The following is a 16,424-nucleotide window of genomic DNA, read 5'->3' as shown; positions in this document are numbered from 1 at the left end:
ACTGCTAGTCCGGCAGTGCTGAGAGACGCACTTGCCTGCACGGCTCGCTGCCCCCGCCCGCTCCGTGCACAGGGGCCGAGGCCGAGGCCCCTCTTCGCCTGCACGGGCTCCGTGCCCCACCCTGCCGTTCCCCGCAGCCGGGTCTGGACTCATTCCGATGAGGCTAGCTGTGTTTTTGCTTCCGTCTCCGACGGAGCGGCACAGCCCCGCAGCTCTGGCCGCCTAAGAAAGCTGCTCGTTGCTTTTGAAGCGGAGGATGCCGCGCCCCACACCTGCACCCCCCGGGGAAAACCGCGCATCCGCCCGTCGTGCAGCCAAACCGGCCGCGGGCAGACCAGGCCCCGCGGGAGGGCGGCCGCCCCGGCAGGACTACATGTCCCGGCGGCCCTCGCGGGGCAGCGGCTGCGGCGGGCGGCATGCACTGGCGCGGGCTCGGGCTGCGCGCCGGGGCCATGGCGGAGTGGGCGGCGCGGCTGGCGGGCGCGCGGGCCGTGGTGCTGGACATCAGCGGGGTGCTGTACGACAGCGGGGGGGAAGCCGGCGGGGTACCTATCCCCGGCTCCAGGGAAGCCGTGAGAAAGTAAGTGGCCGCAGCGGACGCTGCAAGCACCGCCCCCGGTGTCCCCGCCGCTGCCGCCCCCCCGGCTCCTCCGCGCTGCACCCGCGCCGCGAGTGTGTGTGTGCGCGGCCCCGCGACCCCCGCTGCTGGGGCCTGGCCGCGGTCGTCTGGGGTCAAGGAGAAGGCGGGGCACACTTGCCCCGTGCGTGTGGGAGTGTGTCACAGTCCCTTAACTCACCTGCGTGTATATGTGACCCTGTGTGTGTATGTGACCATGTGTCCACTAACTCACCTGTGTGTGTATGTAAGTGTGTCCACTAACCCACCTGTGTGAGTGTATGTGTCCACTAACCCACCTGTGTGTGTGTCCATTAACTCACCTGTGTGTGAGTGTGTGTGTTTCCATTAACCCACCTGTGTGTGAGTGTGTGTGTGTCCACTAACTCACCTGTGTGTGTGTGTGAGTGTATGTGCGTGCCCACTAACTCACCTGTGTGTGTGTGAGTGTATGTGCGTGCCCACTAACTCACCTGTGTGTGTGTGTATATGCATGCCCACTAACTCACCTGTGTGTGCGTGTGTGTATGCGTGCCCACTAACTCACCTGTGTGTGTGTTCACTAACTCACCTGTGTGTGTGTATATGTGTGTGTGTGTTCACTAACTCACCTGTGTGTGTGTGTATATGTGTGTTTGTCCACTAACTCACCTGTGTGTGTATGTGAGTGTGTGTGTCTGTTCACTAACCCACCTGTGTGTGTGTATATGAGTGTGTGTCTGTCCACTAACTCACCTGTGTGTGTATGTGAGTGTGTGTGTCTGTTCACTAACCCACCTGTGTGTGTGTATATGAGTGTGTGTCTGTCCACTGACTCACCTGTGGGTGTGTATGTGAGTGTATATGCGTGTCCACTAACTCACGTGTGTGTATGTGTGTGTGTCTGTTCACTAACTCACCCATGTGTGTATGTGAGCGTGTGTGTCTGTCCACTAACTCACCTGTGTGTGTATGTTTGTGTGTGTGACCCTGCTAACGGGGCTACAGCTCGGTGGATGAAGGGCCGCAGTTGTAGCTACAGCTAAGTGACAGCTCAGGCCGAAGGCTGCTGTGCACTTGTACGGCTTATGGGCTTAGGCCATAGGCAGGTCACTCGCCTCAGATCCACTGTGAGCCACAGGCAACACCCTGGCACATGCTTTGTGTATCCAGTTAACGTGTTTCATGCTCTTGCTTGTCATGGTCCGGTTGGAGTGTTGTTATAGCTGTGATGGTCTGGGAAATGTATGAGAGGCAAAGATTGTCTCTGATATCTGTTACTGAGCCAATGGTATAGGTGGGAGAGTGGTCAGACAGGCTTTCTGTCACATGCCCATCCTCTGGCCTGGCCTATTTTCAGGTGGAGTAAAACAAAGTGCAGGAGACAGCAACAACGTGCCAGTTCACCTTGTGCCTATCGTGTGTTGTATGTTTATCACAGGGGGGGTCAAACATATGTGACAGCTTGTCCAGCAATTCTCCTAGCTGTACACTTGGTCCAATGAAAGATGTCATAAAAATGTTTGCCTCTTTTGCATATTAGGTGTACACAGTATTTTGAGGGCCATAAACTATTGCCTATTCCCCCACCAACAAGTCTTGGACGGGGGACATCATTCCACACTGCTCCTCCTGGACACCTATCCTGCCTCCACAGCCCCATGCATTCTGCCCCGACTCTCTTTACCCCCCCCAGACAATCACAGTGCGTGCCTGTGAGGAAGACTGATCTGTGTACTGAACATTTTTAGCAGTTTATTCTGAAAGGAGTGGTTGTGCTAACAGCTTTTCGCACAGGAGGTGCCAAAGGGCAGAAACCTGTCTGTGGTGACTAGGGCATTTGTGTCCTGATTTTTATTGCTGCTGAACACCTGCTGTTTACAAGGACTTCAGTGTTAGCTCTGAAAAGCAGGCCACTGATTAAAATTTGGCATCTGATTCCACCAACAAGTTAGATGATGTGTAGCATAGCCTAGCAGATAGAGCACTGGACTGGGATGCAAAAGATCTGCATTCTCTACCCAGCTCTGGCACTGGATTGCTTGGTGTCCTGGGCAAGTCATTTCATTTATCTATGTGTCAGTTTCTCCATCTGTGCAATGGGTATAGTGATGCCTACCACTTACAAAAAAAAAGAAAAAGACTTTCCAGCCTTCAGATATGTAGTCTCAAAAGTTGACTAAGATAGGAAAACAAGTGTGAAACTTTTGGTTTACTTTTTCATTGTATTTATTTATATATATTTCAGCCAGGAGAGTTTGTTGAGTTTGCAGCTGTCCTGTTTTAGGACTCATGGGGAAAAATAATTCAAGAGGAGATTAGACCCAGGTTAGCCTCCTAGTCACTATAATCACCACAGATATGGGAAGTAACACAGTTGTACAAAACAATGGACAGTGCTATATTTAGTGTAACATGAGAGAACAATGTGAAATCTAGTGCGTTCAGTACTAGTCATTTGAAAAAACCTCAGTCAGTTATCAGGTATTGTTCTAAATTGATGAATGTACTTTATATTAATTCATGTTTTGCTGAAAATGCACCCTGTCTTCAATTTAACTGGAGGCCAAAGCCAAGCATGAGAAATTTTAGCCTAACTGGTTAAAGATTGGCAAAGCTATAAGTAATTGAAAACAGTGTTATAATGGGAAGGCTTGACAGCCTTAATTGGCCTTGCTACTAGTGTCTTTTGCTATTAACTATGTAAATCAATACAGAATTTTTTTTATGAACATACTATAGATTTCTTTCATACGTACATACTGATTTAATTAGTGTCTGGGTTCTCATGTATCCTAACAGAAGCTCAGACATGACATTCAGAGATTTTATTTGCAATTGATTTTGTAACTGATGGAAGATGCCAGGTTGGCAGGCCTAAAAACTAGTGTTGTTCACTTCTCCAAGGAACAGGCAGTACCAGTATTAATTTCCTCATGCAATCCTGCTTCCAGGTCTAAGGTCTGTGACTACCACAGTTAGGTCAGTCTCCATTCTTCTAGAGTCCTTGCCTCTTAGTTGAGACCACTGAGAAAGAGCGCAGAGCATGATAATAATTTTGTGATGTGGACAAAACCACTGCCAGAGATTCACGGGACATTTTACAAGAGGCTGCTGGAGGGTTGTCATCATATTGGTATGATGGTATAATGATGTCATTACAGTCCCTGCAAGGAAATTCAGGCTTTAAGCTGTCACACTAGAACTAGAACTATTTATTTCTCATGAGCACTAGGTGGGAGACAGCTTGCAGGTTCATCTGCATTTAGAAAAGGCTTCAGGTCTGAGGGGGAAGAGGGTACTCTGTTGAGTTGGGTGCCATCTCTCTGCACCCCTTGCAGCTAGCATCATGCTCTTCCTAAGCCAAACCCCAGCAGAGTAGGTTTAGTTTGAGCAACTGTGCTGCTGTGCCCTAACCTGGATTTATTTTACTGGCTAAGGGAAGATTGGGCCAATTGATTTCTGTTGGTTGAAGTGAATGGAGCCCTTTATCTTTAAGGAGCTTCTGAACATTAATCCAATGCACTCAAAGTCATAAATTCTAAAGAGTGAGTTCTGGGCAGAAGAGAAAATTCAACCATTCTCTAATTTGTCACATTTGGCTTGATCTTGATGGCCAAATTCTTGTGCTGAATTAGTGATGTAATTGAATGGGGTAAAAGTCACTTGAAAATCTGACCCTTAATTTTATTTTAAGACCTGATCCTTTGCCTGCAGTGGGCTTTGGGTCAGGCTCTTGATGTGATTTTTTTTAAATAAAAACTAATTAGCATATGATACTTTTTGACTGGAAGGTCTAAAAAAGTATTAAAAACTATGTCTCATAAGAACTGATAGAACTTTTTTGATATATGGGGTATGTCTTTGTGCTTTTATAAGGAGACCAAACTGTTTAGAGCATTAAGCACAGTTACGGCTCATTGGTTTCTACTGTTATACTTGGATGGATAGATGATATTATTAAGTGTTGACAATATGCTTGACAAACAAAAGCCGCTTGCTTTTCTGAAGCATATACCTTCCTAGGCCTTTGCAAACACTTCTGCACATGGTTTGCTTCATACATGTGCATATCTCCACTGAGGAGAAATTACTGGGGGAAGAATACTGAGTACAGTGGGACAAGGGATATGCATAAATGTTTGCAAGGTGGGGCTATGAAAGATGAGCAATAATGCCCTGGGAAGCTCAGAAGAGAGGGTTCCTGGGGGGGCGGGGAGGGGTTGTAGTTATTTTTCTAATCAATACATGTAGCCATCAAGTGAAGCAAGGCCTCTCTGCTATATATATAGGTCAATCTTATGAAATCCTGGACTCTAACAGACTTTATGGTGATATTCGTCTTCAGGATTGGGATCAGAACTGTGCATAAGAAGTGTTAAGTTCCCGTCTGCTCCAGTGTATTGCATGCAAGTGGAACTGGAAGCCCTTTTGACTTCTCTGGAGCTCCTTATGGGCTCAGATGTCCATTTGCATAGAATATTTGGCAGGAGGTAGGCTTAAAAGAGAGCAGCAGATATCAGGACCCAGGAAACTGTTGTAATAGTTTAATTTAATGAAATTAGAAAGGCCATGGAAAAAGTTGTCCTTACATAGTTTTTAAGCATGGTCACCTCTAGATTCTCCATGTGACCTTGTAGGGTTTAGTATTTCATTCCTAGTTATTCTTCCTGTAATAGTGTTGGTATGACTTACCCATCCTTGCCCAGCTGGTTTGCAGGGTCTTGGTTTGAGAGAGATGGCAGGGAAGAAAGGATTAAAACCAGGGGGAAGGCTGTGGTCAGACTGAAACATGGTGGGTTCTTATACGTCATGATCTCGTCTCATTCAGGTATCTTCAAAGTAGTATTTCCTCATTGATGCATATAATGTCTCAGTCAACCATTCTATGAAGGAGAGGTTGCTAATCCCCATCCTCAGGATAACAACTTTTTGCCACTGTCCCTGGAGTGGAAATCCATCATTCGTTGCTGATGGATTGGCTGGGTTGTATTCCTTAGCCAGGCCTATTAGAGGATGTATTGCTGAAATGCCCTGGGTAAAGAGAAGCCTCTGCATAGTTTGTTCCAATAAGCATAAAACACATGGCATGCATGAGATGAATTGGCAAGCTGTTGCTGTATCTTGTGTTTGCTCTTCTTCAGTCTCCCTAGGCCTCAGCACAAAATTATTACCATTAACATCTCCTATTTTGGGGTGTGCTGGAGAGGTAGTGAGTTTGTAGGAAGGAGGTGAAGGAGAGAGTAACAATTTGGGAAACAAGTTGTGCCTTACGTGGGACAGTGGTGCACACTGGTTGACATTGCTGGTGAAATGGCTTGCCTAAGAGATGTCAGAAGGTTTTTCATCTTCCTTTGAAGCAGGGGATCTTGGTCACTGTTGAATTTGCTAAATCAGAGTTCTGGAAAATACTTTCTATTGGGAAATTTTCTTCTGTAGTTCCCTGGGGGGGAAAAGCAGGCTATAGTGAGTTGCTATAACTTGTTTAACAAGGAGTTCAAAGCCTTAGACTGATTTGTTTTCATCATTGCCTAAAAATGCCTTTCATATGGAGAGAAAAGTTGGTCTTGTGATTGATGGCATGAAACTGAGACTCAAGGGAGCTGGGTTCATTTCCTGGCTCTGCCACAGACTGCCCGTTTGTCATGGTGCAAATCAGTTCATCTTTCTGTCCCTTGTTTTCCCATCAGGAAAATCACCCCTGCCTATGTCTGCTTAGACTGTAAGTGCTTCAGGGAACCGTCTCTTACTTTGCATTTCTACGCTGCTTAGCACAATGGAGCCTGACCTCAGTTCTAGCCCCTAGGCACTGCACGTTAAACACAAATAATATTAATCCTATAATGGCTGTCTGAAAGCTGATCACTTCTTGTAAAACTAAAGAAATTATATAGTAATATCTGCCCCCAAATCCTCTGAAGTCTTCAGGCTTTTGTTTTTCTTTCTTGTAGGTTTTTAAACTTTATTTTTTAGTCAGGTTACAGACTGTTGTTTAATTATTTTGTCGCTGCATTTACTGAAACGGTCCACACATAGGCAATTTAAATTGTAATTTAGCTTACAGTAATGTCAGAACTGTGTGTTTGAAACCACAGTAAAACTCTGGCCTTGGGCAAAATATTAAGTTGAAATGCTGGGAATCCCTAAGCCCTTGTTTCTCATTAGAAATCTCTACATTTCAGCTGTTAAAGCTTGTTTGACCTGAGGGAGGCTTGTTTTGAACCCTTCACAGTAAGTTTTGAGATGCTAACTAACTCTGGACCCTTGGATGCTTTGTTGAAGTACCGTAGTCAAATTAATTTGGGTAGGATTTGAAACTGGGACACCGTGGGTGCAATTCACCCAGCAGTGTAAGGACTGCAGAGCTGCCCCAACAGAACTGCAGCAGGGCCTAAGTACACCAAAGGACCCTGCTTCCCTGTGCTTCCTGCAGCAGCTGGCTTGCATCAGCAACAACATCAGTTGGGGAAAAAGGTGTGCTGTAGGGGGGCCAGGATGTCCTGGATCTAGCAGCCACTACTTCCTGAGTAGGAAGTCGACAGGCTGGGGACTGCTCCCTGGTCCTGTTTGTGTGCTGGGACGTGGCTTCTGCATAGCTCCACATCCATGTTTGTCTTTATATGTGCATTGGAAGGAGGTAGAATTTCACTCTTCACAACCTGGCCCATTTGGTCTCCCACCATGGGCTTAAGGCATACTGGGACAAATATAAAACAAGCTGCTGTCTTGAGAGCTACACAGTTCATTTACAGAATAGTGCTGCTCTGCACTGGGAGCTTCAGTGGAGCGATTTCTCCCAGAGCTATCAAGGTTGTCAGGCCTCAAGCAGGCTTAATGCATCTTCGAGCTCTGGGATGCCTGGGCGCTGGCTTGTGCTGTTTAAGGTTACACTCAGCACTAAGGCAGTGTTGCTGTTTGGCACTGGGTTTGGGAGCATGGTTGTGTCCTCTTTGGAGACAAGTGCCAGCCTGACTGTTAGGCACATTTTGTTGCACTCCGATGTGTCAAGATCGTACCTTTCCCCCGAGATAACTAACTGCGCCCTTCTTCTCCCCCTCCACTAATACACAAGGTCTACTAAGCCCCCATTGTATGAAAAGATCAGTACAGTAATGGGGTTTACTGGTGAGCTCATCTGTTCCCTCTCCAAATGAGAGCACTGAAGACTTTAACAATAATACTGAGCATCTATTGAGGTCTTATTACTGGCCAAACACTCATGACCCCTCGCTATAACAAAAGGATGATATTGATCTGGGTTTTTGTGCCTCTTTGGCCAGATGGTCCTTGTTGATTTCCTAGCGCTCTTGGCCATTTTATACCAAGGAGGAACACACAGATGACAGCTGCAGCCATGGCACTTTGCACAGCAGGAATAGGTGCCAGAAAGTGCCAGAGAAAAACATTGTTCATAGCCATAAAAATGCTTAATAATGATCACCTCACTTGAGAAAGTCAAGTGGCCTTATTTATCTACTTATTAGACTGGTAATTGTTTTAGCTCATACCATTTAGAATCCTTATTGACTCATCATTTCATTGTCAACTGGTCTTTAATATTTGTGTCTGGATCAGAGCATAGGTCAGTTAGTAGCTTTGTGCAGGTGGATTAAAAGTAAAAGATGCCATTTTAAAATTAATCATTTTTTATCAGAAAGTCAAATGCAAGTAAATAGAAGCACTGTAAATAATACAGATTCATACAATGTTTATTTGGGCTGATATACATCTAAATAAATCTCTTGGGGAACAGGAATTTTTTCCCTTCCAAATAGCTCATAAATATCTTTAGTGGTATCGACATATCATAAAAATGATGCATTCTTGAACAAAGTAAGAGTTGACCTGTGGTCGTCAGTTACTGGGTCAAACTATCTTTAGCACACCTTTATGGCACTAAATGTCCTATGTAACATATGCTAAGCTGGGACAAAATACATTAGCAAAAGTTCTCTTTGCAATCAATTTGAGATAGAGGAGCTGTTTTTCCTTTCATAAAACCATTGTTATAATATTTCTCTTGTGCTCACACCAATATCTGTTCTCAGTTATTTGTAGGATCATAGGAAAGTAGGGCTGGAAGGGGCCTCACTAGATTACCCAGTCCTGCCTCTTTGCTCAAGGCAGGATCATCCCTGACTAAACCATCCAGACAAGTGTTTGTCCAACCTGGTCTTGAAAATTTCCAAGGATGGAGATTCCACAGTTTCTCGAGGTAGCCTGTTCCAGTGCTTGACCACACTCATTGTCAGAAAATTCCTCCTAATCTCTAACCTATATTTTTCTCTGCTGCTGCTCAACTCCATTGCTCTTAATCTTGTCTGCTACTGCCACAGAGAAAAGCCCATCTCCATCTTCTCCGTAATTGCCTTTCAGGTATTTGAAGTCTGTTATCAAATCCCAACTCAGTCTTCTCTTCTCCAGACTAAATAATTATAGCTCTTTCAGCCTTTTCTCATAAGTCTTGCTTTCCAGGTCCCTAATCATTTGTGTTGCGCTGTGCTAGACTTTTCAATCTGTCCATATCCTTCTTGAAGCAGGAAGCCTGAAACTGGACATAGTACTTCAGATTAGGTCTCACTGGTGCTGAATAGTGAAAGAATCACTTCTTTTGATTTGCAGGTGACACTCCTGTTAATACAGCCCCTCATACTGTGGCCTTTTTTGAGCAAGAGCCCACTGTTGCTTTATATTCAACTTATGGTAACCCCAAGGTCCTTCTCTGCAGTACTGCAACCTAGCCAGTCATCCTCCGGTCTGTATTTCAAACACTAGTTGATCAAACCGTGATACTACTTCTCATTTATACAGAAGTATTTGAGAACAGATTTTGGGCCATTATATATTTATATATTAGCTGTCATTTTCACAGTGTCTTAATCAAGAGTGGATTTATGTAGGAGCATCAGAATGAATCCTTGTAGAAGTTTGAGGAATTTCAGCATCCACCAATCAACACCAAATTCACTGTAACATCAGTCTGCATCATAGAGCATCTGATGCACCTGTCTCTCAAAGTTCATGCAGCTGGAATACCTAAAGATTTAGTGGGTATTGAAAGGAAATTGCCAAATCAGAAGCTGCAAATAAAAGCAAAGTGAAGGTTTGTTTTGCAGGGTTTGTGAAGTTGTACTCTCAGCTACCCTGATATAAGTCTGGAATACCTCCTGTGTCTTTGCTGGCTTACACCATCTTTACTCTGGTGTACAGGAACATTGATATCCTCTTCTGTTCAAAAAGACCCAGCTGATAATTAATTTACTTTTCTTTTTAAGGTTGATCTGTCTTAGGGTAATTGTTTTTAGTATGTCCAACAAAATCCCTACTGCAAATAGAGGTATTAGCCTCAAAGAGAGAAGTGCCAGAAATGCTAGTAAGTCCTTGAGGGACTATTGCTATGGATTTTTCTGGGAAAAGCGCTTGCAATGCTACAGGAGAGGTGGTAGCGTAACATCCAAGATTAGACGGTGCTGATAGAATTTGTCCCATTACTTGCCTTGCAGAACATCCTTTTATACACATGGTTTTAAATAGAGTTAAACTGTGACTGTTTGTTTTGTTAGTCATTTGAGCTAAGTGGCATACGTTTGTAGTTAAAAAATCCTTATAGCTGGGCTGAATAATACATATGAATTGACTCCTCCCCAAGTAGAAGAACTAACTTGCAGAGGCCCTAGTGTCATGTTTTAAAGGAACCTGAAAGTGATTTAAATAGCTCTATCAGGGCCAGCCTTAACAGCTCCTCTGCTCTGTGCCATTATTGTCCTGATTGATTTACACAGCATCAACATGAGGTGAGCTATTCACTTTTCATGTTGTGAGCAGTGAAGAGCTGGCCTGTTACAAGACAGAAGGTGGTTAAACATCCATAAAACATGCACAGTCTGAGAGCTGTTATTTGCATTTACAGCTGTATGCTGATAGCATGCCTATTAGCATATACATATGAAAAGCACGCAGTGGTTGGACATTTACAACATCCTGTTGTTTGGCCAGTATAGTGCATCTGTTAGCACAACTTTCAACCGGCTTCTTTAAAGGAACAACGGAAATCTTAGGCACACCGAGGCTGTGGAGCAGCTGGACACTCGTGTTAAAATAAAATACCTGCAGAGCCTTACAAGGCTAAAATTGTGGGAGGAACAAGTAGAATTGGAATCATAAAACAATTCAGCAGGGGAGGCAGAGAGTGAGGTCATGTAGATCAGTTGTAGGTTTACAACGAGCCATCTGAAAGGGTATGGACCGAGAAGGAGAGATTGACTGCACATTGTAAGCTACCCTTTTGCTTAATTCTCTCAACTCAATCTGCTGCAGATGGTCAGTTCAAGAGTATGCTACATCTGAAATGCTTTCTAATCACCAGGGCCTTTGCCCCCTATAAAGAGACTTCTGCTCAAGTGTACTTTACAAATAATCATGAATTAAGACTACCGAGCTTAGCTCTCAATTTGCCCTTTTTTAGCTATAGATTTCCAAACGCTTTACAAAGGAAGGCAAGTAGCATGTCTTCCTCTTTAGAAAGGAACACTGAGGCTCATGGAAGGATCAAGTTAACTTGCCCTTGGTCAAAGAGGAGGTTGGTGGCAGCATCAGAAAAGAGATTCAGGGGCTCAGATCCTCACCTGGTAAAGTGATTACAGCTGCACCGGAATCACAGCATCTATGACATTTTACACCAGCTATTGCTATCTTAGCTTGCTGCATCCATTGCCCTGTCTGCTGGGCCATTTTCTCTCATTAAGTGAGTTAGTACTCTGTATTATTATTACTCTAAATACTCTCCTTGCCAGAGAGAGCATATGGCTTAAGAACATGACTGTATGTATACATTGCATGAAGGAAACACTCATATCTCTTCCTTGTAGTTTAAGTGCAGCTCATAGAAAGGAACTGTAGAATCCCGGGGTTGGAAGGGACCTCAAGGATCATCTAGTTCAGTGGTTCTCAACCTTTTTTGTACTAGGGCCCATTTGTAAACATCAGTGGCCAGTCCTGACCCAGTAAATAGCTTAGGTAGAAAAAAGGCCCCTGGCCCTGCTAGTACCCCTCACTCCCCACCTACAGCCCACTCCTTCCAGTCCTGCTGGCACCACTCATTTCCAACCCGCTGCGCCATGCTCCAGGTGGCAAAATTCATTGCTGCTGCTGCCAATACTGGAACCGCTGCACCTGCAACATGAGGAGTAATGAGGGGGGACACACCACACTGCTCTTACCTCCTGCCGTCAGCTGCTTGGGCACAGGGCTGCGGCTGTACCCGGCCACCATGGCCCAGCTGCCACTGCCACTCCTCTCCACCCATGTTGTCTGTCACCCCATGTCTCCTCCAGGATAGAGCCATGGCCTGAGGGGAGCAGCAGCAGCAGCTGCGCTGTGGTGGCAGGGTAGAGCCACAGCCTGAGCAGCTGGCACTAGGATGAGGTGAGGGCAGCAAGGCTCCTCCACCCTCTCCCCACCCCTGTCCATTACTCCTTATGGTGCTGCTGGCACAGGGGTCCCGGTGACAGCAGGAACGGGTCTTGCTGCCTTGCTCTGCCTTCCCACACTGGGTCCTGTCCACTAGAAGGGGCTCCTGTCTGTGCCAGTCTGGCCAGACTGCAGCTCTGTGCCTGCTGTGGGTGCACAAATGAGGGGGGCATGTGCCCTAAAGCTTCACCTGTGCCCCCCTGCCTTCCTGACTCGTTGTCTATACCCCCAGCCCCATAAACGTACTTGTGGGCAGCTGTGGGAGCTGCTCTCCATGCTACCTGGCTGCCACGTGTATATGTGCACGTGGCGCCACTGCCTGATCACCCTTCTCCTACTCCTGCCAGTTGCAAGCAGCCGCCTGCAGGCTGCAACTCTGCCAGGCTGCAGGGGAAAGTTGTAGTTTCCTACATTTTTCTCCTTTAAAGGACAATCCATTTTTAAAATTTGTACACAATCTTTTCATATATTCTTGCAGCCCACTTTTGGGTTGCTACCCATGGGTTAAGAAACTGATCTAATCCAGCTCCCAGCTTCTGTAGCTGACATTTAGCATCATGGAGTTATGTGCTATCCACATGGCTAGCATGGAGCATTGTACAAATATCAGTTAATCCATACAGTGTCCCACTGAGATAAGTATTGGGTTTGCCATGTTACAGATGTGGTCTGTGAGGCATAGCTCAGTTTACAACTAAAAGTGCTTTTTTATTTTTCATTAACAAACTCATTTTGGGATCTGAGAATCACACTGGGTTCTTTTTACCCAAAGAAAGGTGGTCTGCCTTTCACCTCTCCAGTATCACAAGTAGTACCATATGTATAGGCCTCTTCCTGGCCCTCAGGAACACCTCTGCATTGGCTTCGTTAGTGTAACACAAGAAGAGAGTAAGAGTCCTGTTCAGTCCTCCTAAACTATGTTGGCTCTCCAGGGCTTATTAGGATGAAGGATACTACATTTTGCAGGTGCGATTCTGCATTTTTGCAAAACAGGATCTGCTTAGTCAGGTGGTACCATTTTTGGTCAGGTGTTTTTCAGAGTGAAACTACACTTTAGTGGTAGGGAGAATCATGCAATCATTACTGGAAAATGCTACTGTACTTTTAAAGTGGGAGTGAAAGGAGAGCAGATGAGGATAAATAAATCCATGGGGCAACGTTTCTTTCTGGAAATGTAGTTAATTATTTACCAACAGATGCTCTTTGTATACAAGTGTACAATAACAGTTTGACAGTAGAAAAGATTTATTGGGTTTGATTGGCTTTTTGTATATGATAATTAGCTGCTTCAAAGACAAATGGTTAACTATCTGTCAGTATGAAATGAAGGCCATTGTAATATGATTATCTGATTATATTACCCATAAAATTGTTCTCATTAAATCAGCTCCATATAGTAGTCCCTGCAAATAAATTTATGACCAAAGCTGTTTGTACTAATTAGTCATAATGGCTGAACCCCAAAAGTTCAGATGTTCCTTTGGGATAAAAACCCTAAGCTGCTTGATTCTGTAAAACCCAACCTTTTCATGAGATTTTGTCTGTCCTGCTCATACTCAGTCTTTCAAGTATGTAAGAAAAGTCCTTCTTTAATTTTTGACACTTCAAATCCTTGCTAAAGCCCATAAATATGAAGGATAATGCAAAGGACAATAATATGCATATTAAATATAATATATATATACATTTTCCAAGCCTTCAGAAAGGACTAAAACTCTGTTCTGCTCCTGCCAAAGTCAAAAGCATAACTGTGAATAGGATTGGGCCCTAAAGTCAGTTTTCAATCAATTCTTATTATGCCCAGTTATTTAATTCTAATTGATTTTTTGCAACACAGTAGTTATCTTTCAAGTGATTACTGCATGGAACATATACTGGGTCTTCTCACTGTAGTGCACATCAATTCAGAAGGCTAGCAAAAGACATTAAATTAATAGTTCAGAGTGAAATGACCATTCTTTTTTAAAGCATTTAAAAGGTACGGGGAGGGGAGCAAAGCATGCCAAAATGTTCACTAATATGCATTTATGATAGCATAGAAGAACTGAGACACTGTTCATTTATTAAGGAATATTATTCCAGCTTCATTGATGGTTACTCTTGGACAGTATTCCTCAGGTAGACTTAGATGCATTTTCAAAATATGCCAAATCAAGAAGTGAAATATTCTGGTTCATTTTCTTGTACTGCAGTAACTGTCTAGTCTTTAATACTTTTATCTACAATTCTAGGATAATATTCTAGCTTAATGTCTTCATAACTATAATTCTACAATTATATTTGTTGTTCTCACTATATGTTTCACATGTTTATTGATAAAAATGATAATGAGACAAAGTATATAAATATGTTCACATATTTTCACAAACATGGCCATGTGTTTGAATAATACATAGCATATTGCTGAGCTGTAATCTAAAGATCAACAAGCCATTAGAGGACTAATTGAGGAACCCTAAATCAGTCCCTTACAATCTGGTGAATATGTGGTAAAACCTGGGCTACTAGTTTTATGCTTTGAGCTTACATGATAGAATAAGCTGGAGTAATTAAATAAATTGTTTGTATTAACATAATGGACCAAGGAGGTTTCTCTTACATTTTGCTTCATATTTCATTTCTGTAAGTTTTTTCATTGGAAAAATAAATCATTCACATTATTCTAAGAATAATTAATGACAGGTTTTGCTATAGCAATTGTTCATGCCAGCGTACCCGGATTTACAGTAGTGGATCAGACAGTTTGCTTAGCAGTTTTGGTCTCAGGTTGTTGCCAGTGCATCAGAGAAAGGCAGCCCTCTCAATCCTGCTCTTCCCTCCAAACAAGCTCTATAATTCACTTAGAGCATTGTAAAACACTGTACCTAGGATGAAAATATTCTTTTTCCGAGTGCTGTGATACCATTGCAGTGTTTTGAAGCATGAGAAGAGATTATATTTGTGTTATTGCAGTTACACCCAGGTGACAATATGCATGCACTTACTCTTCCAACTTTTTGCTTGGCAGAAAGCACAGTTCACCGTGGTCTACACTGAAACCTTTTGCCGCTATAAGACATTTCATTTAGGGGTGTTACTTCAGCAAAAGCCCTAGTGCAGATTGTTACACTGGTAAAAAAATTGCTTTTGCAGGTATAATTTATTTCACTCGGGGATGCAGCATATGCTGTGCTGGCAAAACCACTGTTTTGTTGGCATAAACTGTGTCTTGACTAGTGATTCGCAAGATCTTTGCAAGGGTGCCACAGTACCTGGCTTCTGCATCCCACAGACAAGTGGTGCCCACAGCTGCTCCCTCCCCTGGCAGCACCTGCATTACCCGCAGCATGCTCTACCACATGCAGGCAGGCAGGTAGGCGGATGGGGGGTTGCAGTTTTCAGCTGGGCTCGTCTCCCATGCTCCTGGGACCAGAGGGTGGGGCCATGAATGCACATGGCTCCATTCACCAGCATGTGAGTCACTGGATGAGAAGCTATAACAGGAGGTGCCACACTTGCCCCCTCAGGTACTAGGGGCAGGGAGAGGGAAGATGGTGAAAAAAGCAGGCTGCGGTGGGTTGAAGTGCTTCCCCTAGTGCCCTCACCTGGCATTAACTAGATTGTAGCTATTGGCTCTCATCCTGGGTGCCACCAACTTCCAAAAAGTTATCAAGGGGTGCCTTAAGGCTAAAAAGGTTGAGAACCACTGGTCTAGACTCAGAGCACTTTCTGGGATAGCCATTCTGGTGAAGCCTTTCCAGTGTAGACAAAGCCTTAGTCCCACAGGCTTCTTGGACTAGTTTGTTTTTATTCTCTTGTGATTTAAGATAGCTGCAGTGAGCCGCTATCTGCTCTGATTCAACAGCCACTTAAGTACATTCTTAAATTTAAGAAGCATGTAAGTAGCTCCAGGCCATCGGTTTGACAGTTCATGTGGTTACAGTTAAACAGATGCTTAAGTGCTTTGCTGAATCAAGGCTTCAATTACATAGCTCGTCCCCTCACTGGCAAGCTGTGACTTGGGAAAGGCAAGCTTTCCTCAAGGGTATAAAGAGGGTGTGGGGGCCTCATTCATAATTGGATTAGAGGCACTGGATCCAGAGAGAATTGAAGTCAAGGAGAGACTTCCATTGACTTCCCCCAGCTTTAGATGAAGCCGTAAATATGCTGCTGTGACTTGGCTATGCTGTTTTTGTATATCCATTCTCTTACTCAGAGCCAAAAATACTTTATTTTGCCCTGGCCTGATGATCTTCCTCTGTCCTTACAAATATACCCAAAGTGCCTGAGTCTTGCTGTCAAGTCTCCTCCCTCTCTGAGGCTATTTTTGTGCTTTGATCTCTTCCTAATTTCATTCACCCATGTCCTGTCATTGCTCTTA

The 16,424-nt window shown here is 44.2% G+C and overlaps 1 protein-coding gene across 1 annotated transcript in view; it reads left to right on the top strand.

Annotated features, from left to right (window-relative positions):
* Nucleotides 1-328: 328 nt before the first annotated feature.
* Nucleotides 329-16,424, top strand: part of LHPP (phospholysine phosphohistidine inorganic pyrophosphate phosphatase) — a 164,024-nt gene continuing 147,928 nt past the window's right edge. Inside the window, exon 1 of the mRNA XM_090058265.1 lies at nt 329-580. Within this exon, the coding sequence (XP_089914391.1) occupies nt 417-580 (164 nt within the window). The 5' untranslated portion in view covers nt 329-416. The remainder of the gene's footprint in view (nt 581-16,424) is intronic.

This window comes from Crocodylus siamensis, chromosome 7 (assembly GCF_052110815.1).
Source record: "Crocodylus siamensis isolate JL-2025a chromosome 7, ASM5211081v1, whole genome shotgun sequence".
In the NCBI taxonomy this organism is placed as follows: Eukaryota; Metazoa; Chordata; order Crocodylia; family Crocodylidae; genus Crocodylus; species Crocodylus siamensis.
This window is presented reverse-complemented; position numbering and strand designations above follow the sequence as displayed.